This window comes from Panthera pardus, unplaced genomic scaffold, assembly GCF_024362965.1.
Source record: "Panthera pardus isolate Hobbes unplaced genomic scaffold, ASM2436296v1 HiC_scaffold_26, whole genome shotgun sequence".
Lineage (NCBI taxonomy): Eukaryota > Metazoa > Chordata > Mammalia > Carnivora > Felidae > Panthera > Panthera pardus.
In genome coordinates, this window is record NW_026526832.1 from 21497968 (window position 1) to 21522251 (window position 24284).

The 24284-nt window shown below is 43.1% G+C and overlaps 3 protein-coding genes across 8 annotated transcripts in view; 2 read left to right on the forward strand and 1 right to left on the reverse strand.

Annotated features, from left to right (window-relative positions):
* The window catches only part of ADCY3 (adenylate cyclase 3), a 90162-nt gene extending 86863 nt beyond the window's left edge, over positions 1 to 3299 (forward strand). For 2 of the 4 annotated variants that reach the window (XM_053891089.1, XM_053891086.1), the window contains exons 20-22: positions 831 to 954; positions 1618 to 1742; positions 2292 to 3299. In XM_053891089.1, coding sequence (XP_053747064.1) covers positions 831 to 954; positions 1618 to 1742; positions 2292 to 2474 — 432 coding nt within the window. In that variant the 3' untranslated portion in view covers positions 2475 to 3299. Of the gene's footprint in view, positions 1 to 830; positions 955 to 1617; positions 1947 to 2291 lie in introns of those variants that run through there. The other 2 variants (XM_053891087.1, XM_053891085.1) reach the window with 1 other exon arrangement.
* Positions 10 to 16632, reverse strand: CENPO (centromere protein O). 3 transcript variants are annotated; one of them, XM_019450377.2, is made up of 8 exons: positions 16527 to 16632; positions 16159 to 16260; positions 14544 to 14710; positions 8148 to 8265; positions 7202 to 7461; positions 5287 to 5458; positions 4183 to 4349; positions 10 to 3089 (listed from the first exon to the last, which is right to left on the reverse strand). In XM_019450377.2, exons 2-7 carry the CDS (start codon positions 16187 to 16189, stop codon positions 4213 to 4215), a joined length of 885 nt encoding a protein of 294 aa, XP_019305922.1. In that variant the 5' UTR covers positions 16190 to 16260; positions 16527 to 16632; the 3' UTR covers positions 10 to 3089; positions 4183 to 4212. The 3 variants fall into 3 exon arrangements, with proteins under 3 accessions (XP_019305922.1, XP_019305933.1, XP_019305917.1); XM_019450388.2 differs by having other exon boundaries at positions 4238 to 4349; positions 7202 to 7482; XM_019450372.2 differs by having other exon boundaries at positions 7202 to 7482.
* A 32-nt stretch (positions 16633 to 16664) lies between these two features.
* On the forward strand, positions 16665 to 19728 carry PTRHD1 (peptidyl-tRNA hydrolase domain containing 1). The gene is made up of 2 exons (XM_019450402.2): positions 16665 to 16916; positions 19387 to 19728. The coding sequence occupies exons 1-2, from the start codon at positions 16665 to 16667 to the stop codon at positions 19555 to 19557; spliced, it is 423 nt and encodes a 140-aa protein (XP_019305947.2). The 3' UTR covers positions 19558 to 19728.
* The last annotated feature ends 4556 nt before the right edge of the window (positions 19729 to 24284 follow it).

Here is a 24284-nt window from a genome sequence, read left to right on the forward strand (position 1 = left end):
ACCATGCAATGCAAATTTAAAATCAGGTTTATTGGCAAAGTTTAATGAGCAGAGAAATAGGACACACAACCCCTCCATTGCTGCACAGCTTAGCCCGGGTGTAAGCTGCTTCGACTGTGGCCATGCTCCCTTCGTGTTCTATACTTTGGAAAGAACCAGGGAGTAGAAACCATCCACACAATTATGTAACAATGACGACATCCAGATTGGAAGCAGTTTTATTAGAAGAGGGGTCTTCAGAGCTCACCGGCTGGCATCGGCCTGTCCTCTTGTTGAATCAGACCTGTGGACCTAGCCATTTAGCTAGCTCGTTCCAGGGGAGGAGAGGAGCTGTGGGGGCCCTGGTCCCAAGAGCTCTTCCTACACTGTCATCATCCTGTTTTGTCTTATAACTGTCCTATACTATGTAAGTGTTGCTACCATCTCCATTCTATGGATGAGGCTAAAGAAATGCATCTAAGATGGTTCATGACCTTCCAGTGCTTATAATCTAGCTCAGGAATCAAAGTGAGGACAGCGATCTCAAAATTATAAGACCAGGTTCGGGCAAGGTGGTGATGAGGCAGGACTGATCTGCTACATGGCAGACAGGAAGTGACTTGACAGGATGTGTCTTTCCCACCACCGCCCGGGGTTTGCCCTGGATCCAAAGGGACCCAGGTGAAGCGTCAGTGACACACAGAGGCAGAGGTCATGGACTTGTCTGTGGGAGGAAGTGGAGAATAAGGCCTTTAACACGTAGCTGTAGGAACTCACCTCAATAATACCGTGAAGGGGAGGAAGGTGCCCACGCTGGCTCCTGCTGCCCTCACCGCCGCTCCTTGGCGCAGGAGGAAAAGTCTGACCGGGAGCGCTGGCAACACCTGGCTGACCTGGCTGACTTCGCTCTGGCCATGAAGGACACACTCACCAACATCAACAACCAGTCCTTCAACAACTTCATGCTGCGCATAGGTAAGGGCTTCAGGCTTGTCTGCTCCTCGATGTGTTCCTCTGACACAAGGGACTCGGCACATCAGGAGGGAAGAGGACTTAGCCCTGAGGCATTTAGGTCGAGGAAGGCCACGTGGTCACAGCTTTGAGACCTCAGGGATCTCTTCCAGATGTTCAGACCACACATCTGACAAAATGATGGTTAGCTGTCTGTCCTGTACTGTTGACCGTAAAAAGCACGCCTTATGAGTCCGGCTGAGAAGTCAGGATATTTTCCCAAGCAGTCCTGTGTGCCTGCCCAGGCCTTTGCTGCCTCTGTCCAGCCTGTTAGGAGTTAATGTCACCTGCTGCCCTTATTGGGGGTGGGGGTGGGGTCCTCACTCCTGGGTGAGGTCACAAGACACTTGGAAGTACCAGATATGTGCTGCAACTGTCAACTTCCACACTGCATACATTAGTTAGCATATTGGGGACAGCTGACATTTGCCAAGGACAGGATAAACAGGAGACATGCCTGCCCTCTGGTGGCTTAGAGACAAGCTTCAGGAGTAATGTTACAGATTTAGGAGCTCTGTGGTTAGGGTCGGGTGGTAACTTCTCTGGGGGAGGAGTTGATGGCTTCTGAGATGGGATGATGACAAAATGTGACATGTGGCTGTGCTTAATTTTATGCTTCTACACCAGGCATGAACAAAGGAGGGGTACTGGCTGGGGTCATTGGAGCCCGGAAACCACATTATGACATCTGGGGCAATACGGTGAACGTAGCCAGCAGGATGGAGTCCACAGGGGTCATGGGTAACATTCAGGTATGTCCAGCGAGAGCCGAGCATGTGCTCAGACCCAGGGACCGGGCACAAAGTCAGAATAGGGGGTGCTTTGCCACATGCTACTGCCTCCTTTCTGTTGGCCCAGGTTATCGAGTTGGTGTTTTTGGAAGATTAAAGGCAAGGGTGGAAAGGGATGCCTCAGTAGAAGGGAGGAAATACTTCGACCCCATTTCCAAAATTTAGATTTAAGTTTCTGGTAAGGCTGTCCTGCCTCTTGGAATGAACTACATCTTGTGCCTCCAACAGCCAATACCCTGAAGCCACCCCCATGGCAGGAAAGCGCCAGAGTGGGGAGAAGAGACAAAACAGAGTGATTCTGGGGACAGGGAGCACGGTCACTGGGAGAGGGAAAGGCCCTAGGCAACCCCGCATCCTGCCACTGTCCACTCTGTGCCTGTTGGCATGCAGATAAGGGGCTTAGCCCAACAGTTCTGGAGAGCAACACTCCAGGCAGGCTGATTGGGGCCTGTGGGCCACATGTGGACACCCTCTGGGCAGCTGAGCTCACGCTATGTTCTCCCTCCACAGGTGGTGGAAGAAACACAAGCCATCCTTCGGGAGTACGGCTTCCGCTTTGTGAGGCGAGGGCCCATCTTTGTGAAAGGGAAGGGGGAGCTGCTAACCTTTTTCTTGAAGGGGCGGGAGAAGCCAGCTGTCTTCCCTAACGGCTCCTCGGTCACCCTGCCCCACCAGGTGGTGGACAACTCCTGAACGGCCGTGAGCCCCACAACAGTCCAAATGGGAGGGGAGAATCTGTTTTTTGGAATCAAAGAAAGGCCTTGGGAAAGGACAAATGACCAAGCCCCAACCTGCCCAAACTGTTGGAAGTGCACACTCACATAGACTTTAGGTTTAAAAATCTCAAGCCTTCATTTGTTCATGGATACGTGAGCTCTGAGGGTGGCCATACTATTCCTCAGCGTGCCTGTAGCTTCCTCAGAGAGTAGGGGTCTTAGGCATAGTACTGGAACAATCCTTCCAGAGCCCGGGTCTGACCAGCCCTCCTTCCCCCAGAGAGGCCACGGCCACTGTGAGCGGGAACGTATCCGAGGTGGGACAGAGCTGCCTTTGCTGCGGGGCTGGGAGCACAGGTGGGAGAGCTGTGCTTCGGACGAGGACCTGGCAGGACTCGACAACTGAGCGGCCAGCTGCTCTCCCTGGCGCACACGTGGAAGGCCTCTTTCAGGCTGGAGAGCTGCTGGTCTCCATATGGTCCGGGCTAGGTGAACCGGCCCTCATGCTGATGTTCCTGATAATCTTGAAAGGTTCTTCTGGAACCCCTGCCACCTTAGTCATGAGAGCAGAAAGTGCAATATTTCCTTTTACCTGGTGGGAGGGAGGGAAAGGGAATTTATTTCTGAGAGAAAAATATATAAACAGATCTTCTACATTTATATTTTTAACTTTCTGTTAAACACTTTCCAATATTGCCTTGCCTCTTGAGCTCTTGCTACAGTCGCCTTTGCTACTGCTTTAAAAGAGAATTTACAGGTATTGATAAAGAAGACTGTTTTATTAAAAGCTTTATTCAACTTGGATGTGATCACTGTGAAAATTCTGTTAACACCAATCATCTGAAAAGCGCTAAGTGCTTTGCTAACTCACACCACTCATCCTTACCACATGCCTAGAAGGCAAGAGCCTGAACTAAGACATCTCTCTTACTCTCAAGCTGCTTCCTTCTAATGGTGGGCCGAGCTGGCTCTACGAGTCCCCTGTGCTCCCACACACATAGGTTACTTCCTGGTCATCGGGTCCAAAGAGGGACCACGGTAGAGACCTGGCTGCAGTTCTGGGGCAGGAAGGGGGGGGTCAGGACTCCTATCAGGCCTGTGCAGCATGGGAGAGCTTGCAGAAGACAGATGAGGGAGGTCTGCTTCCCTTTGTAACCACTGAGTCTGAGCAGATGTCTGATCGTGCTTTTTTATAGCTGACCTAACACATTCAACTGACGTGTTTTAGAAAACAAAGCATTTGCCACATAGAGCCCTGATTATCCACAGTATGTTCTCACACCATATTCTTTATGAAACAGGGGCCTAGAATACACTGCTTCAATCTACGGATCAAACATGTTTTCCTTAACTGTCATTCAGGAACCCAGAATGTTGTAAAAACTTTATTTTCAAAAGACTCAGGAAAACGAGGCAGAAATAAAGCTTTCATAAAAGCGACTCTTCAGTTGAATGGTACATACTCCCTCTTTCACAAAATGCCTTCTGCCCCACACACATTCTGATTTTCAGCTAAAATATATGATCAAATCAATACCTCAATTGTCCAAACTTGCCCCTTACCATCATGATGAGATGAATGTTCTCATTACAAGGATGGTCCCTAGGCAAGGGCTCTGAGTCTTTCAATAGTTTTCAGTTCCCAGGACCACACCTGGGACTGTGCACAGTATTACTTTACTCACTTTTGACATGTTCCCAGTGAAAATAATATTCTAGGAGACCAGGCTCATATCCAACCTTTCTCCGTTTCTTGCAAACGAAGTAAACACTTGATGCAGGGGCTTCGTAAAAAACAGATTTTCATGGGATGCTCGCTGTTCTTCCCATGAAGTGGATGAGGCGTCCGTCCCTAAAACAGATTAAGTCAATCTCATTTAGTGCAACTGGGGGAACCTGAACCTGGATCACTGGTGTTCTGGACCCACGTAACTTTTTTTTTTTTTGGTCTGGAGGAAAGAGGCTGCCCTTTATTGGACCAATGAAGTTTTGAGACCCGAACAGACCCTGCCCAGTAGGAAGCCTAAAATCTATGGTGTGAAATCTGCAGCAGCTTCAAATTTTCCACCTCCTAAAAATATTTTATCCTATTTTTCATTATTGCCCATGTCACATTATGATGGTATATTTAACTATAAAACTGTATCATAAAGCTCTCTCAGCCAGCCCTAAAAAATTCCCATCCAGAGAAGGGTCTCTAGAGAGCGACATATACACTTGTCTACTTGGCTTCTTAGTGAAATGAGTCTTTTGGCTCTCTCCATCATAAGTGACCCTCTGACAGCCTCATGAGCTGTCTCTCTTCAGGAGGGGTCTCCAAAGAAAACAAATCTTAAACTGGAGGAGCATTAGCAGACCTGGATGGAACAAAGGAGAGGGAACAAGGGTAAATTATGTCTACTACCCACAAAAAGGAGAGAAAAACTGGTAGAAAGAAGGAAAACATTCGGGGCACCTGGGTGGCTCGGTCAGTTAAGCGTCTGACTTCCACTCAGGTCATGATCTTCCAGTTCCTGAGTTCAATCCCCCCATCAGGCTCTCTGCTGTCAGCACAGAGCCTGCTTCAGATCACTCTCAATATCTCTCTCTCTCAAAAATACACATTAAAAAATATATTTAAAAAAAAGAAAAATATTCTTTGTATTTTACTGAGTAAATTTCTGGTAGATTAACAGAAGAATGGGTCTCCAAAGGTCCAACTGATGTAATCTACCTATTTTACCGTCTCATTCAACCTGAGTAACGCTGAGCACATTGTAATCTCTTCACTGAGGCATCCTTCCTCTCACCTTGGTACGTAATGGTGACGTCAGTTGGAAGGGTTGTCGTGAGGTCCTTATACAGCAGTCTAGCACAAAATGGGAACGACCGACTCTGTGGCTCCACTTTGTAAGTAAATGACAGCAAGTTGCACAGCGAGTTTCTCTGCAAGGGCCCAGCCAGAAAGGCTGCAAAGTCTCTCTAAGGGGTGTGGGGGTCAGAAGAGACACACAATGTATGATGACTACAGTTCCAAAGGCAGTGAGTGGTTGTGACACTTCAAACAAACATGTCTACAAAAATAGGGCCCATTAATCAAATTTCAGAGAACTAAACAAAAGAGAAAAGCCTGTAAAAAGGACTAATGATAAAGATGTGAAGAGTTAGTGGCATCCTAGAAAGAACTGCAGAAAACACTAAATAAACGGCTGGGGGTTGGGGGCGTAAGGGAGATACAATTTCTGCCAAGAATTTCATTGTCTTCATACAGTTGGCTAAGATGCTTTGTGTCTGTGTCCACGTTATCAGTGTAAGTTTAACTGACAACTAAGAGCTTCAGAGTCATTCTAAATGCATGGGTGGAACACAGCTTCTAAAAGTCATATATTCCTTATCTGTACTCATTTCCTGTCTACTTAAAAGCACTTTTTTTCTCACCCAACCCTAGCTCCAATGCAACCCCAAGAATGTAGGCCAGAGTTCAGGCAAAGATGGATAGTATTCCTCTATGTATTACTCTGCTTTGCAACTATACCTAAGATTCAGCAAGACACTTGGTACAGAGTAAGTACTCTATAAATCCCTGCTGAATTAACAGTAAAGAAACTGTATAGGCATTCCTCAGAGATACTGTGGGTTCAGTTCCAGACTGCTGCAATGAAGCAAGTCAAATGAATTGTTTGGTTTCCCAGGACAGTTATGTTTATACCATACTGTAGCCTATTAAGTACACAATAGCATTATGTCTAAAAAACCAATGTACGTATCTTTTTAAATTTATCTATTTTGAGAGAAAAATTGAGAGAGAGGGAGGGGCAGAGAGAATCCTAAGCAAGCTCCACACTATCAGTACAGAGCCCAACATGGGCCTTGATCTCACAAACTGTGAGATCATGACCTGAGCTGAGATCAAGAGTCAGTCGCTTAACCAGCTGAGCCACCCAGGCACCCCCCTGCCAATATGCAGATCTTAATTAAAAAACACTTTATTACTAAAAAATGCTAACCATCATCTGAACATTTAGTGAATCGTAATCACTGATCAGATCACCATAACAAATAATGAAGAAGTTTGAAGTATTGAGAGAATTAACAAAATGTGACACAGAGACACAAAATGAGCAAATGCTGTTGGAGAAATGGCACAAATAGGCTTGCTCAACACAAGGTTGCCACAAACCTTCAATCTGCAGAAAAACACAGTATCTGCACAGTGCAATAAAGAGAAGTACAATAAAATGAGGTATGATTGTACTTTGTGAAGGGAAGAAAGGGTCAAGTATAAAAGCTTGACGACTACCATTCGGGAGTGAAAAATCCCTTAACCAGCATCCATGCTTCAACAGCATCCAGAATTTCAAAAGGGGAAGAAGGTGGAAAATAACTTGTATATAAATAAGAAACACGCATCAGAAGGACAATGGTCAAACTTCTGGCTCAGAATTATAAAGCATTTTAAATACAAAAGAGGAGTGCCTGGGTGGCTCAGTAGGTCATGATCCCAGGGTCATGGGATAGAGACCCACGTGGGCTCTGTGCTGAGTGTGGAGCTTGCTTGAGATATTCTTTCTCTCTCTCCCTCTGCCCAATCCTCTACTTGAGCATTCTCTCTAAAATAAAAAAAAAATAAGATAAAATATAAAAAATAACTTGCCCCCCACCTTTTTTCACCTTTTGAGCCTATTCTGGGCTAATAAAATCCTATATAAGATCCCAGACAGATACCTGAAGTTGATCTGCCTGGTACTTCCTCCCAGCGTAAGCATTTAGGTATTCGCAGAGACAGAACAGGAAGTGCTGAATATTAGTCTGTAAGTATTTTGCAGATATCTCCTCTAGGGGAATGAAGACTGGAACTGAATGGTGATGTATCCGAAGTGGCTTCTGTATGACAAGGTCGACAAAATAGGAATCCAGCAAATTTCCCTCAAAAGCAGTGCTGATGCAGACACAGACCCCTCGGCTGGTCCGTTTCCCACTGAGCCCTGAAGCAAACAAGTTGATACCTGTCAACACATGTCAGCAAAGGTAGTTTCTTTCTCGGCTGTGCAATCACTTCAGCACTGCCTCATACACACAATATGTTTGTTGAATGAACAATCAAATGTTTGTTGAATGAGCATAATAGACTCTTTATTCTGACGCTGCCTCACTTCAGATTTGAGTTGTTAAAACCATGGAAGATGGTGGAAAAGATAAAACATCCTTATATCAAATTATGGAAGAAGAGATTTGGAAATTTTCATGTTACTCCTTTTCTGAGTGTCAAATAATGTATGATCGTGCAGTTCCTTCCACAATCCTCTTATGCCACAGATAATGGGCAGGATAAATCCCCATTATAGTAGGAAAACAGAGACTTACTAGGTTGAAACAACTTGACCAGTGATATCAAGCCAGCCAGCAGCAAAGGCAGTTCTACCACAGGGTCCAACACACACTAGAGCTAAAATGAATAATCTAAGCTGGCCACCAACCAATCTTCCGCAAAAAGTGGCGGATTTTGTAAGTGAAGATGCCCACAAACAGTATGCCAGCTTTGTGTGTATAGGCTGAAGAAGGCAAAATCCATGCTCATGAAGTAAGTCCAGGACTAATAATATATATTTAGCAAAGCAATGCACTAGAGACAAGAGACTCAGACTGAAACAGGTCAGAAAATAAATTATACCTGTAAAACGATATGCCTGCAAAATGGCTTTCATATTTTCCTCTTTTCCTCCCACAGCTTCTTGCTCACTGATCTCCAATGTTTGGTCGGGTTCTGCATTGGCAGTAGATGCTTTAATCTGCAAAATATGCAGCAAATCAAACTGGGTGCAAAGGGGCATAGCATAGGGTCCTTGCCCTCACATAAATGCAGAGTATTTTTTATTATGTAATAAGTGTATTATGCTACAGTGACCCATTAGTGCTATGAATTCACAAGAAAGGAAAAATTTTGTCGGTCACTGTGCTAGAAATCAGAGTAGCAACTGTGCTGGCCCAAAGAAGAATCAGGACTTTGATAGGAATGGAGAATATTGTGAGAAGAAAAAGAAAAGGGTATAAAGCAAGTCTAGGGTAAGCACAGGGTAGCAAAGCAATAAAAACATGACATATCACAGCTTGCGGGATATAGTTAAAGCCACGTGACAGGCACTGAATGTTTGTATCCCTCAAAATTCATATGCTGAAACCTAATGCCCAATGTGATGGTATTTGGAGGCAGGGCCTCTGGCTGGTGATTAGGTCACAATATTGGAGCCTTCATGAATGAGATTAGTGCCCTTGTAAGAGACCCGAGAGAGCTAGCTCACCCCTTCCAGCATGTAAACTACACTTCTAGCACTTCAACTACAGTGAGAAGACTACCATCAATGAGGAAGTAGGTCCTCATCAGACACTGAACCTGCCGGGTCCATAATCTTGGACTTCCCAGGCTCTAGAACTGTGAGAAACGTGTGTTGTTGATAGGTCACCCAGTTTATGGTATTTTTGTTCCAACAGCCCATATTTGACCAAGACACTGTGCTTAGTGAAAAATTTATAACCTCACAAACAAAAAGGGGAAAAGAAAGACTAAAAAAAAAAAAAATCGGTAAGTATTCATCTCAGGAAGCTAAAAAGCAACTTAAATGTAAAGAATAGAAGGAAGGGTATAGTGAATTATGAGAAAATATCAATGAAAATGCAACACAAATGTGTAAAAGAGAAAAATCAATAATGCCAAAAGTTGGTTCTTTAATAAAACTGATACAAAACTGATAACAAGACTGATCAAGGAGAGAAAAAGAGAAGAGTGATCACAAATTACCAATCAGATTAAAAACTGAGACAATGCTACTGATCAATCCTATTCACAAGATAGTTGTTTAAGAAGCTTCAAACAACTTTATGGCACAAAAACAGACACTCAGATCAATGGAACAGAATAGAGAACCCAGAAATGGACCCACAGACGTATGGCCAACTAATCTTTGACAAAGCAAGAAAGAAGATTCAATGGAATAAAGGCAGTCTCTTCAGCAAATGGTGCTGGGAAAACTGGACAGCGATATGCAGAAGAATGAACCTGGACCATTTTCTTATACCAGACACAAAAATAAACTCAAAATGGATGAAAGACCTCAATGTAAGACAGGAAGCCATCAAAATCCTCAAGGAGAAAGCAGGCAAAAACCTCTTTGATCTTGGCCGCAGCAACTTCTTCCTCAACATATCTCCAGAGGCAAGGGAAACAAAAGCAAAACTGATCAGGACCTCATCAAAATAAAAAGCTTCTGCACAGCAAAGGAAATAATCAGCAAAACTAAGAGGTAACTGATGGAATGGGAGAAGATATTTGCAAATGACATATCAGATAAGAGTATCCAAAATCTATAAAGAACTTATCAAACTCAACACCCAAAAAATAATCCAGTGAAGACGGGCAAACATGAATAGACACTTCTCCAAAGAAGACATCCAGATGGCCAACCCACACAGGAAAAAACACTCAACATCACTCATCATCAGGGAAATACAAATCAAAACCACAATGAGATACCACCTGTCAGAATGGCTAACATTAACAACAAAGGCAACAACAGATGTTGGTGAGGATGTGAAGAAAGAGGATCTCTTTTGCACTGCTGGTGAGAATGCAAACTGGTGCAGTCACTCTGGAAAACAGTATGTAGGTTCCTCAAAAAACTAAAAATAGAACTACCCTATGACCCAGCAATTGCACTACTAGGTATTTACCCAAGGGATACAGGTGTGCTGTTTCGAAGGGGCGCATGCACCCCAATGTTTATAGCAGCACTATCGACGATAGCCAAAGTATGGAAAGAGCCAAATGTCCAAGGACGGATGAATGGATAAAGAAGATGTGGTATATATATACAATGGAGTATTACCTGGCAATCAAAAAAAATGAAATCTTGCCATTTGCAACTACATGGCTAGAACTAGAGGGTGTTATGCTAAGTGAAATCAGTCAGTCGGAGAAAGACAAATATCACATGACTTCACTCATATGAGGACTTTAAGATACAAAACAGATGCACATTAAGAGAAGGGAAGCAAAAATAATATAAAAACAGGGGAGGGGAAGGTGCCGGGATGGCTCAGTCGGGTAAGTGTCCAACTTTGGCTCAGGTCATGATCTCACAGTTCGTGAGTTCAAGCCCCACATCAGGCTCTGTGCTGACAGCCCAGAGCCCGCTTCGGATTCTGTGTCTCCCTCTCTCTGCCCCTCCCCCACTCACATTCTGCCTCTCTTTCAAATAAACATTAAAAATTAAAAAAAAAAAAAAAAAAAAACCAGGGAGGGGGACAAAACTTAAGAGACTCTTAAATATAGAGAACAGAGGGTTGCTGGAGGGGTTGTGGGAGGGTGGGATGGGCTAAATGGGTAAGGGGCATTGAGGAATCTACTCCTGAAATCATTGTTGCACCATATGCTAACTTGGATGTAAATTAAAAAATAAATTATTAATAAAAACTAAAAAATTAAAAACACAAAAATAAAACAAAACAGAAACAAAAATAAAAACAAAAACAAGAAGGTTCAAACAACTTTAAATGAAATGCAATTTACCAAAGATGACCCAAAGGGAAACAGGAAATATAAAAGCTTTATATTAATCAAAGAAATTGAATCAGAAACTTAAAACCTTCCCACAGAGGAGGCCCAAAGTTTTACCAGGTAGTTCTTTACAAATATTTAAGGAAAAACCACACCAATTTTATATAAACTTTTCCAATGAACAGAAAAAGAGGAAAATATATCAACTCCCTTTATAAGACCCAGTTAAATTTGATGCCAAAACCCGAAAAGGACATTAAAAAAAAAAAAAAAAAAAAGCACAAGACAATCTCAAGAATTTAGATGTAAAAGTCCTATTAGCAAATATTAGCAAATAGAATTCAACATTATATAGAAAGGTAATACATCAAACCAACTTAGGTTTATTCTAAAAATGTAAGCCATTATCATTCAAACACCAATCAATATGTATCACCACATTAATAAAAGAAAAGCCATACAACCACCTTAATGTATGCAGTAAAAACATTTGATAAAATTCAATACTTGATCACAATTAAATGAGCAAGCTAGACATAGAAGACCCTTTCCTTAATCTGATAAGAGTATGTATACAAAATTTAGAGCAAACATGTTGACCCTAAGATTATCTCTACTCAACAATATAGGAAACAACTTAGCTAGTAGAATAAGGCAAGGAAAACAAAAGACAAGGATTGGAAAGAAGTAAAACTGTTAGTGTTTGCATATGACATGATTCCAGATGTAGAAATCCCAAAAGAATAGAGAGATAAATAGAATTAATGTAGATTTAGCAAAGTTGTCATAAAGTCAATATATAAAAATCAAATATATTTCTACATAATATGAAAATAAAATTTCTAAAAGATAATACATCAGGGGCTATTAAAATAGGACTTGTGGGTCAAACCTATCTTGACACTTATTTTTGTAAATAAGGTTTGACTGGAACACACCCACGCATGTACTTATTGTCTATGGCTACTTCACAGTACAACAGCAGAGCTGAATAGTTGCCATAGAGACCAGGTGGCTCACAAAGCCTAAAATAATGACTATCTGGCCTTATACAGAAAGTCTGTGGACCCCTGCCATATACGTTAACATCAGGAAAAATCAAATACATAAAGATAAATATACTGAATGATGTTTAAGACCTCTACACATGGGTGGCTCAGTCGGTTAAGTGTCCGACTTTGGCTCAGGTCATGCATGATCTCACGGTTTGTGAGTCTGAGCCCCACATCAGGCTCTGTGCCGACAGCTCAGGGCCTGGAGCCTGCTTCAGATACTGTGTCTCCTTCTCTCTCTACCCCTCCCCTGCTTGCACTCTGTCTCTCTCAAAAATAAATAAACATTAAAAAAATAATAAAAAAAATAAAGATCTCTACACATAAAACTGCACACATTACTAAGAGAAATTAAAGAACTAAATAAATGGAAAGATACATCATGTACACTGACTGGAAAATGCAATATTGAAAATATTTCAATTCTCTCCAAATTGGTGTATAGATTCAATGCAATCCCAATCAAAACTACAGGTTTTTTGGAAATTGACAGCTGATTCCCAAATTTATGTAAAATTCAAGGGGCCAAGAATAGCCGAGATTATTCTGAAGATGACGACATATATGACAGGTATCCAAACTTACAGTAAATAAATCTCTTGTACCCACATGAAGACAAACAGACCAATGGAACAGAACAGGCCCACAGTGGACCCAGAGATCCATTACCACACAACGGGAAAAGAATGGACATCAAAAAGTGGTAGCAATGGGGCGCCTGGGTGGCGCAGTCGGTTAAGCGTCCGACTTCAGCCAGGTCACGATCTCGCGGTCTGTGAGTTCGAGCCCCGCGTCAGGCTCTGGGCTGATGGCTCGGAGCCTGGAGCCTGTTTCCGATTCTGTGTCTCCCTCTCTCTCTGCCCCTCCCCCGTTCATGCTCTGTCTCTCTCTGTCCCAAAAATAAATAAAAAACGTTGAAAAAAATTAATTAAAAAAAAAGTGGTAGCAAATGCACTGGATATTCACATGGAAAAACAAAACTAGTAGTATGACCTCTACTTCATCCCATACACAAAAATCAATTCCAGACAGACAGTAGTTCTGAAAGTAAAAAGTACAATAGAGTTTTTAGAAAATACCACAGAACATCTTCACCATCTCAAGTTAGGCAAAGATTTATTAAAAGGAAACAGGAGCAGGAAGTATAAAATTAGACTCCTAAATCAACCTTCATTAAAATGAAGACTTTCTTTTCATCACAAGACACCATTAGAGTGAAAAGGCAAGCCACAGTCTAAGAGAAGATTCGTAATACATATACTAAAGAATTCATATCCAAAATATGTAAACAATTCTACAATTCAGTAAGAGACACACAACGCAATAAAATTTTTGCAGAAGCCTCAAAAAGCCTATTTCACAACAGAAGACTTCCAAGTATCCAATACAGGTACTCAACAGCATTAGTTAACCAGGCAATTGCAAATTACTCCACCATGAGATACTGTGATACTCAGCAGAGTGACAAATTTTTTAAACTGACAATATCAACTACTGGTAAATATGCAAAATGATGGAAATCTTTTACACAGCTGCTGGGAATGTAAAATTGGTGGAATCACTTCCAAAAACTGTTTGGCAGTATTTACTAAGGACAAATATGACCTAGCAATTCTACAAAGTATACGCCTGATAGAAAAGTACGTATTTTTACATCAAAAGACAGGAACAAGAATGTTTCACAGCCCTGAAGTGAAATAAAATAATCCAAATGTCGCCAATACAATTAAGTAAATAAATTGTGGAATATTCATAAAATGAAATTACTACACAGCAATAAAAAAGAATGACCACTATGTGCACCAGTATGAATAAATCTCACAGACAACATTCAAAAAAAACAAGTCAGACATAAGTTTACACTTTTTACATTTATATAAAATTCAATGTAGGGTCTTATGAAGCATTTTCCTGGCTGTGTAAGAGTTATTGGAGAAGTAGATATACACGAAGAGAAAACAACGAGCAGACTACTCCAATAATCCCGGCATCCCAATCCCCTGGTAAATATTTACAACATATGTGGATAATACTTTGGAAGCACAAAGACAACCCAAAGGAAAATTTGGCAGATCTTGCTGACCTATCCTGGCCAAGAGAGAAAACTGAAGAGAAGGAAGCGTCAAAGTTCACTGTGAGGTTTCAAGTCTGTAAGGGAAAGATGGCGGTAATGACAAAAATACCAATGACCCATCAGGCTGAGACTGAAGTAACAAGCTCCTGTCTACAAGTGCAGGCTAAGAGGCTATTATGAAGAACTTGCCTGGCCTATCAGTAACGCCTAACAATTATTGGTTGACACTGATATTAGCTGACTCTACAGAACTGATCATTTGAGAGGTCAAGGACTGAAATCAATCCAGTAAGATCACAGGTAAAACCCATTATACAAATTTGTTAATTCCCAGATCATGCTTATTCTTTATGCTTCAGCAAAGCTTGCCAACATGGCCCCTGTACTCACTCTGGCTTGACGCTGTTTCACTTCAGCCCTGAGCTTATCACGCAGACACCTCAGTTTACGAATCTTGGTCCCAAGATCGCTCTCTGCTGTCTCTCTTGGCGGATCTTCTAAGTTTTTACAGGATCTGCTCATTTGAGTCTCTAGTCTTTCCAAGTGAGCTAAAACACCTGAGGAAAGTAAAAAGGCAATTTCACAAGCATCCAGGGATTTCTGACTCTGGCCACAGGAAGAATTTCAGGGATTAACAGAGGGTTAACTCCCTTCTTAGAACTTTGACCAGCTAAAATGTTAGACATTGGCCACGATTTATAAAACCAGAGGACCTGACAACAAGAATCAAGAATGAACAGCCTTATAGGTTGAGCACTAATGTACAAGCAGTTCCTGACCAGGACAGTCCAACGTGAGCATAATCTGAATATAACTCGTGTCAGTTATCTATGATAAGGACTGGGGAAAACAGGGTCACCAAATTCACTGACTCTCTCAGACACTGTTATTAAAAATGTAGATTTTTACATTGGCTTTTATGCATGTTTCCCCAAAGTGCTAATGCATAACTCTTTGGATTCAGACATCCAGAGAGTCTTAAGTGTTTTGAAGCTCTGAGAAGTATTATTCACACAGGACTAAAAGGACACTAAAGGGAACTGTCTACAATATTACTGGGATTTAGAAAGGAAAACAAGTTCACAGTCGGACAGAAATTCAAAGGCAAATATCAGTTCCCAAGAGATTAAGGACCATCACAGTTTCATAATGCCAATCAAGTCTAACAATAGAGCATTTGCTGCACATTTCCTACACATTAAGACCCCGTGCTAGATGTTTTACTTGCACATTATGTAAAGAATTAAAGCATGAAGGGGCCCCTGGGTAGCTGAGTCGTTAAGTGTCTGACTCTTGGTATCAGTTCAGGTCATGATCTCAAGGGTGGGATCAAGCCTTGGGTCAGGCTCTGTACTGACAATGTGAAATCTGCTTGGAACTCTCTCTCCCCTCTTCGCTTGTCTCCTCCTCATGCTCGCGCGCGCGCTCTCTCTCTCTCAAAATAAATAGCTTAAAAAAAAAATAAAGCATGAAGATAATTCAGTTCTTATTTTCTTTCCACAATCATCACCATAAGGCTACTACCTTCCTCCATTTTCCAGATGAAATGAGAGCAGAAATGGCAAAATAACTTGCCCAAGGCCACATTATTTCTAATGGCAGGGCCAGGACACACCCAAGTCTAACCAACACCGAAGTCACCGCTTGGCTCCGATCCTTCCACAGGTGTAATGCATAAATGACCCCACCCAAAAAAATCCTGGAAAGGAATGAGACCTCAGTGACTAGAACTGTAGCTCCGAATATATAAACACTAAGCATTATTATGAGTGTAACCTATCCCTTTAAAAAGGGGCAGGAACCTAGAAATGTCTGAAGTAATTTCCCATCTGCAATGAATAATCTTGGCTGGCCGGTGCCTTTTCAGTCTTCAGTGTTTGGATCTTTCACCATAATGCTCCCAACAGGCCGGGTCACACATCCGTTAGAGGAGGAAAGGGTTGTTTTGATCTAGGCGTCCTCTTTGGCAGCAGTACTAAGGGGGAAAAGGCGACCCTCTGAATACCTCCTTTGGACTTGTCATTCGCCCACTCCATCTCCTCGGATTCCCACCGGCCTTCCTACGAAGTTGTGCAGGCAAGCCTTAATAGGGACCCAGATGTCTTTGCTGGTAAAAGAAAAAAGGCAAGAAAGTCACATCTATTCACGGTAGGGCGCACACAACTCAGGCACGCATCGTCGGGTGTCGCGAGACACCCCAAGTGACACCGCTAGGACTCCCCTTCCCTCACCCGTCCTACCCTGCCCGTTCCCCGGTCCTAGCCGGCAGTCTACTTGCCCCCGCGCGTGCCCCACAACACGGCTTTAAGAGGCTGTTCAGCCTTCCACCCCGACCACGGTCTCGTCCGTCACCGGGTCTTCTTTTCCCCTTACCTCTTCTCTCGCTCACCCAGGCCAAGGATGAGTTCCCGCCGTCCACGCCTTCAAAACCAAACCAATCGGACCCAGCGTGCTTTGCGCCGCCACCGTACAAAAACATGGCTGCGCTCAGGGCCCCTCCCTCATCCCGGCATGCACCGGGGAGTAGGGCCGGTCTTTCTGTGGGCCCGGAAGATGGCGGCCTCTGGCGCAGAGCCGCAGATTCTAGTCCAGTACTTGGTGTTACGAAAGGATCTGTCGCAGGCTCCATTCTCCTGGCCGGCAGGCGCAATGGTAGCGCAGGCTTGTCACGCAGCCACCGCGGCCTTGCACATTCACCGCGACCACCCCCACACGGCCGCTTACCTTCGGGACCTGGGGCGCATGCGCAAGGTGGTCCTCGAGGTGAGGCACCCGGCGGAGGGGGAGGGGTGCCGAAGTCGTCGGGACCGGAAGTGGGTGTGGTCTTGGTGCAGAGGCCTTACTTGGTCGAGTAGGTGTGGCGTGAGTGGGGAGGAGTCTTCTAAGTAAGGTTTGGGGAGGTTGCCGAGACTTGAGCGATGGCCCCGGGAGCTTTACTTCGGCCGGACGGGGGGCCTCTGTGAAGAGTGAGTGGACATTGGGTTATTAAGACTTCCCGCCCCCTTCCGCTCTCATCGGCGTCCCTCTTAATAGAGGGGTATGACACCTAATTATTTGAAAAATAAATGTGTACATATATTGAACCTAGCTTCATAAATAACCAGATACCGCTGGTGTAAAATAGAGGTAAGGTTCGTTTTGCAGGTGGCCAAACAGATCTTACCCTTATCTTTTCCCTTTGTCAATTCTGCTTCTGGAAGTGTAACCTAGGAAGATACCAGATACCAGACGCATCGAAGAGCATTGTATATAGATCAAGAATATTCATAGGAGCACTTTATAATAGTAAAGAATGTGGAAATCACCAAATTTCCAGCACTAGTGATTGGTTAATTTTATGCTTAAAATGTGCTATTATAAAGCTAGTATAAAACACGGTTTTTGAAGCATATTTAGTTGGCATGGAAGAGTGCTCATTATGTTATGCTAACCGAACTATATTCTAACTACAAAATGATCCAGATTTTGAAAGGGAAAACTAAGGAAATACATCCACATATTGAGCAGGTGGTGAGATTTGGGTTATTTTCTAATGCTTCTCTATTCTTTTTAGTTTTCTACATTAAACACATATTTTACTTTACATTATAAAATGTACTATAAACAAACTAGAATCCTAGGGCGGAGATGGGATAATCCCTTAATGGCCAGCTGACAAAGCAGATTGTCTTTCAAGAGAAAGATTTCTGTTGGGTAGTAAAACATCAGTCAGTAACCTAGGGGAAAGTGTCTTGAGAATCTATGAGTAGACAGAAAAGAAACAGATAGCTTTTCATTTAGACTTTTTATAGGAAGAGGACCTCAAGAAATCATCTGGTTCAGACATCTCCCTCTCCCTCACGTTCAGGCAGATAATGTATTTATTTACCCCTTTTCTCAGATGAGAGATCTGAAGCCCACAGAGATTAGACGACTTCCCTTAAGTATAGAAGATACCTGATGAGAGGTGCTCGGGTGGCTCCCGTCAGTTGAGCATCCGATTCTTGATTTCGGCTCAGGTCATGATCTCACATTGGAGAGAGATGGAGCCCGAGCTATTAGCACAGAGCCTGCCGTGCTTAAGATTCTCTCTCCCCCTATCTACCCCTCCCCCACTCATGCTTTCTTTCTCCCTCAAAATAAATAAACTCAAAGGTCGCACCATCACTAAGTAGCAGAGCAATGGACTCCCTCTAACTCACTGTCCTATGCTGCTATGTGGTGCTGAAGAAGGAGTGGGGAGGGCGGCAGGAGTCCATGAGTTCTCCTCCAGCATGGCTGTGCCCAGAGGACTCTAGCTAAAGAGTGGCAATCCCTGCATCCTCCTATTTGATAAGACAAACCTCTAGTTATCTTAATGGCTTCCGCCCTCACAGGCAAAAAATATACATTATCCCAAATAACACACTATCTTTTTTTTTTTTTTTTTGAGAGAGAGAGAGAGAAAAAGCACGAGCGGGGGAGGGGCAGAGAGAGAGGGAGACACAGAATCTAAAGCAGGCTCCAGGCTCTGAGCTGTCAGCACAGAGCCCTATGCAGGGCTCGAACTCACAAACCACAAGATCGTGACCTGAGCCGAAGTTGGATGCTCAACTGACTGAGCCACCCAGGCGCCCCTAACACACTATCTTCCTTTTGAGTGCTAGCTTTAATACCTCCTATTAATGGGAGTCAGTGTGGTGACAGAGAAACAATCTGAGAAGGATGTTAGAGATTGGTTTGCCCTCTGAGCTAACAAGTGGGAACTGTCCCAGCGAAAGGAAAACCTTTCCAGGTTTAGGAGGGGTCCGATGGGAGGGGAGGATGGAGCTCGAGGTGATGTGTTGTTACAAATCTTTTCATAGTCCACTCTTAACATCACAGCTGGCTGAAGCATTAGGGGTAGCTGTGTGGACACCAGCCAGAAGAGAAGTAGAAAATCTAGAGAGCATAATTACTGACAACGCATACAGCATCTCAAGAGGGAAGAGAAAAATCTCCATTTTAGAAACAAGCATATTAAGCCTGTCCCTCTCCTACTCCCAGGCAGCTTATCTAAGGTCCTACAGAGAGTGAATGGCAAGTGGGGCAGTAAAGCTGTTGCTTCTGGAGACACGCTCTACAGCTCCTTCGTTGAGAGAGCTGCTCTCCACTTTTCAGTCCAGAGGAAACCCCCCTACCCACCCACCCCCCCACACACACTTTTTTTTTCATTGCCTTCTGACACTTCCTAAAGGGGCCATTCAATCTGTGTTCTGTGCTCTGCTCCTGGTAGGCTGCAGATGAAAGCACCCTGAAGGAGCTGGCTGAGACCCTGCAACAGAGCAACATTGACCACATGCTGTGGCTGGAGCAGCCAGAGAATATCGCCACTTGCATTGCGCTCCGTCCCTACCCCAAAGAAGAAGTGAACCAGTATTTGAAGAAGTATCGATTGTTCAAGTGACTCATGCTATCAGTTGCCTTGATATCTTTATCAGCTGGATCCAGAAACTGCATGCCATCTATCCCTGAGCATCATGTACTCCTTTCAATGGCAACTCGTTCTTCTCTTTAGGCTGTGAGTGTTTCTGGAGGGTCAAACACATGTTCGTATTAAAGTTGTCATTAATAAGTACTTCCTCTAATTATTTTTGATTTGTTCAGATGGGGAAAGTAGGTAAGCAGCAATATGGTCCGTGGGTCATGGCTCAAGTAGAAGATTTGGTTAGACTCCTATCCAGGGATCAAGGGAACACCCTTCCTTCTTTATTAGGAATAATAGAGTTCTTCCAGTCACCCAGATTTTCAATTTTGCCTTTGAATTCTTTATTTCTTATTCACATCTAGATATATTCATTGAATCTAGGACAATATCAATTTCAAGATACACCATTACTTTACATGTTGTTAAGAAAGAAGAGATGCTGCCAGTTAAGACACGTGATTAACCATAAGATGTATTTCAGTTTCAAAGGTGTTAAAATACACATACGCGCGCGCATACACACAAATATGTATGTATTTGGTGAAATTTGTCAAGTACTAGAGCTATGGTAGTTTTCAGGGCTCCCGCCCGGTATCAGGCTCTCATTTTGTTCATCAGAGTGTCCCACTAGTGACTCCTGTGTGTCCTGGCTACCGTCCAGCAGACTTTCTGACACCAGGTTTGTTTAGGACCATTGAGCACCCTGTTCGGTATAGACTCCTACTTGCTCTTAGAATAAAGGTAAAATCTCAGTTTAGCCTTCAGACCCTCCACATTTATATTTCCTACCCACCTTTTTAAGTTTATCTTCTACTCTTTCTGTATCCAAACTTGAGGTTTCAACAAGGTACTCCAGTTGCCGCCTGCCGGTCTCTGGCCTGGGAGTCAAGTGTTCATACTCTTCCCTCCCCATTCCCACATCTGGACTTTAAACTATTTCCAGCTCAAGTTTGATCACCTTCAGCGAGTCTTACCCAGCCCCAAATGATAACACCCTTTCTGAACCTCTAGAACACTCTGTACAATGTTTTACATGTTTCTATAAACATTTGGAGACATCTACAGAAATTGTTTGGACATCTGTGAAGCAAAAGTTATAAAGGGTAATATGATCAGCAGGTATCTGTTGCAAGTCTACTGTGGCAGGCTGTATTTAGAGTTGAGGATATAAGGATGAAAAGAAGTTTTTGCCTTTAGGTAGTGAAGAATCTAATGAGAAGACAGAAACCTAGATAATTCATGTAGAGAAGATTGTACAAGGTAATGTGGGTAGACCTTCCCCTTTCCCTCTAGATACCAAGACAACTAAGACACTAGATACAAAGATTTTCTGTTATAAGAGACGGTTGTTTCAAACTAAGAGAGTGGATGGAGAATTGCTAGGGGGCTGAGGGCAGAGCCGATTCCGGGAAGCCAAGTGAATAAGAGATTCAAGGAGGGGAGAGCAATCGAGTGCAGCATAGAATTTCAGTATATAAGTACTGAAAACATTTAGCAGTTGGGAACATGCTGGTGAACTTGCTGAAAGCAGCTGAAATAGCATATGAGGGTGGGACTCCGACTGCCATCTGTTGAGACAAAAATGGGAGGGGAGGCAAGAGGTGAGGACTATTCAAGAAGCTCGAATGGGAGAATGATTGAATGGGGGTTGGAAAGGTGAATGCTGGGTCCCATAGGGGGAATTTTCTTAGATGTTTGAGCAAGTTTATGGGTGAGGAGATGGAGAGTAAGGAGAAGAGAGATTGAAGTTACTACATAGAATAACTGATAAAGTCCAGAAAAAGTGGGAAGAGGTGGGGTAAAGGACATAGGGAAGGACTGGCCTTGAACAGAGAGAGAAGGTGGGGGGAGAGAGAGAGAGAGGGAGAGAGAGACACACAGAGAGAGAGACTTTAATGAAACTGGAGGAAAGAAGTGGGGAAATTATATATATATATATATATATATATATATATATATATATATACACACACACATGAGTTTACAGATTGGAGAAGGGAGAAAGTTGAAGACTATCCTTATTGACTTAATTTTCTTCTATGAAGTAGGAAGTTTATAGCCTTTAATAACACTGAACAAACTTACTGAGCACTGTATTATATGGCAAAGTATAGTGGTTTAGACCTCATACTCTAGTGTCAAATGGCCTGAGTCCAAATCCTGGCTCTCATACATTCAAATGGTGTGAACTCAGACAAGTCAACTTCCCTGAGCCCCAGTTCCTTCATTGTACAATAAGAATGTACAGGAGTGCTCTGTGGATTAAATGTGTTAGTATGCACAGGTCCCTTAGGACAGTGCATGGGCACTTGGTGCTAGAACCTAAGCAGCCCTCAAAGAGCTTTCAGTCAAGCAAGTCAGTTGTCTAATTCCCTTTCTGCTTGAGAGTGATGCCATCCACAAACCATGAAGCACTCCCTGCTATTTCCACTCAAGACAATTAGGAAAATGTTTCTAAATGACACTTAAATATTTTTTTAATTCTGAATTCTGCTGTAAGACAGTGATAAAGCCAAGAGAGAGATGAGTGTATATAGCTGAGAACAGCTCAGGCAAGTCCCTAAAGCTGAGATCTGAGGACAAATAGTATAAACTTCTACCCAAGAGGGGAAAGGACAGACATTCATGGTTGATTCCGAGTGAGCGCAAACCAGTAGGAGGGAAGTAGCAGACTTTCTTATTAGTATCAGCCAAGACCACTGTCATTTGAACTAGATCATTCGTTTTCAAAGTGTGGTCCTTAGATCAGCATTACTTGGATACTTATTGGAAATGCAAATTCTTGGGGCACCTGGGTGGTTCAGTCAGTTAAGCTTCTGACTTCAGCTCAGGTCATGATCTTGCTGGTCATGAGTTTGAGCCCTGCATGGGGCTCTGTGCTGACAGCTCAGAGCCTGGAGTCTGCTTGGGATTCTGTGTCTCTTTCTCTGTCCCTCCCGTGCTCATGCTCCATCTCTCTCTCTCTCTCTCTCTCTCTCTCTCAAAAATAAACACACATTAAAAAAATAAATAAGGGGTGCCTGGGTGGCTCAGTCGGTTAAGCGGCCGACTTCAGCTCAGGTCATGATCTCGCGGCCCGTGAGGGCTGTGAGTTCGAGCCCCGCATCGGGCTCTGTGCTGACAGCTCAGAGCCTGGAGCCTGTTTCGGATTCTGTGTCTCCCTCTCTCTGACCCTCCCCTGTTCATGCTCTGTCTCTCTCTGTCTCAAAAATAAATAAATGTTAAAAATTTTTTTTTTTTTTTTAAATAAAATAAATAAATAAAAGAAATGCAAATTCTCATGCCCTACCCCATTCCCACTGAATCAGAAACTCTGGTGCTATCTAGAAGCAGCCTGGTCCCAGGAGGCAGTCAGCCTAAAAGACGAAGAATAAATGTGTGTGATTTAGAACAACATGGAGAGCAAGAATCTGGCACAAATACAGCATATCTGACCTTCCGTACTAAGTTTACAAAAAAACGAGGTACTTGCCAATAAAACAAAGATTGTGCTGCAAGCCCTAGAATAGGTGATACATCCTTGAAAACAAGAACCTCCTATGCTTTGGTAAGTTTCTGATATGTGAAAAACGTTTTGGAATTAACAAAGGACTTCCATATGTGCTAATCAATCCTGACAGTTTTGCGATCCAGGCCCCCTTATCTCAGGTTTACAAATTCAAAAAGGCTTTGACTTGCCCAAGATCAAAGTCAGTGGCAGAACTGGCATTGAAAACCAGGTCTTTTGTCATTCCAGTTTTCTCTTAACCTCTCATAGTTGGCTACTAATTTGGTTTTCAGCCATCTAGCTACTAGAAAGTGGTTTGAAAAGGGGTCATGAGTAGTTCAAGTGCTGGGAAGCTGGATCTTCCATTTTAAATTGGTTAATTGGCATTCTGTATTATAAATCAGCCTCCTGTGACTGTGAGTTGTGTGACTCAATACCCTAGAGTCCAATTATCACTGGATGAGCTGACAAGATGGAGTTTCTGAACTGGTAGAGCTGAGAATCAGTGCCTAGGTCACTGCTTCTCGTAGGGCTGGCACAGTGCAGAGGGCTCCCCTGGAGGGGCATTTAAAATCACGTTCTATTGTCATTTAATCAACATACTTCTTCCCCTACAGATTCTGAGATGCCATCCTAAGAGCGTGCACTGCTTCCTGGTTGAGAATCTTGGCAACAGTGAACCACAGTTACTGTTTGGAAGGTGTTAGCGTGGAAAAATGGCTGAGAACCACATCGTTTGGCTATGATTGCCTCACAAGTTTTAGCTGTCCTCTGTTGTTAAGCTTAGCACATCTCCAAACTTCTCCTTTACTTAAGAGCCAGACATAGTATGTCCTGAATGCTGGCCCAAACCCAGTTTTTAGCTGTGGGGGTTTTGCAAGGGCCAAATAGGTGGTGGCACCCAAGTTCTGAACATAGTTTCTTGGTAACTATATGATGAAAAGCAGATGGAGGAACAAAATGTCACTTTTATTATCAATGGGTTGGAAGATAGAGCTTTATATGATAGCCTAAATGGGCTTGGTAATTTCCTGTCCTAAGGAAAGTGAACAGGCAGAGCAGATATCACCAGAGTTGCTTCTTCCTACTGGTTCTGTGGAAAAGTACAAATAGAACAAATCCCCTATATTCAGTCTATCAAACTTTGAGAGATTAGTTCCACCCAACTGAGAAACGTGGACCAAAGGCAATCATCCACCAAGTAGGTTATTTGTACAGC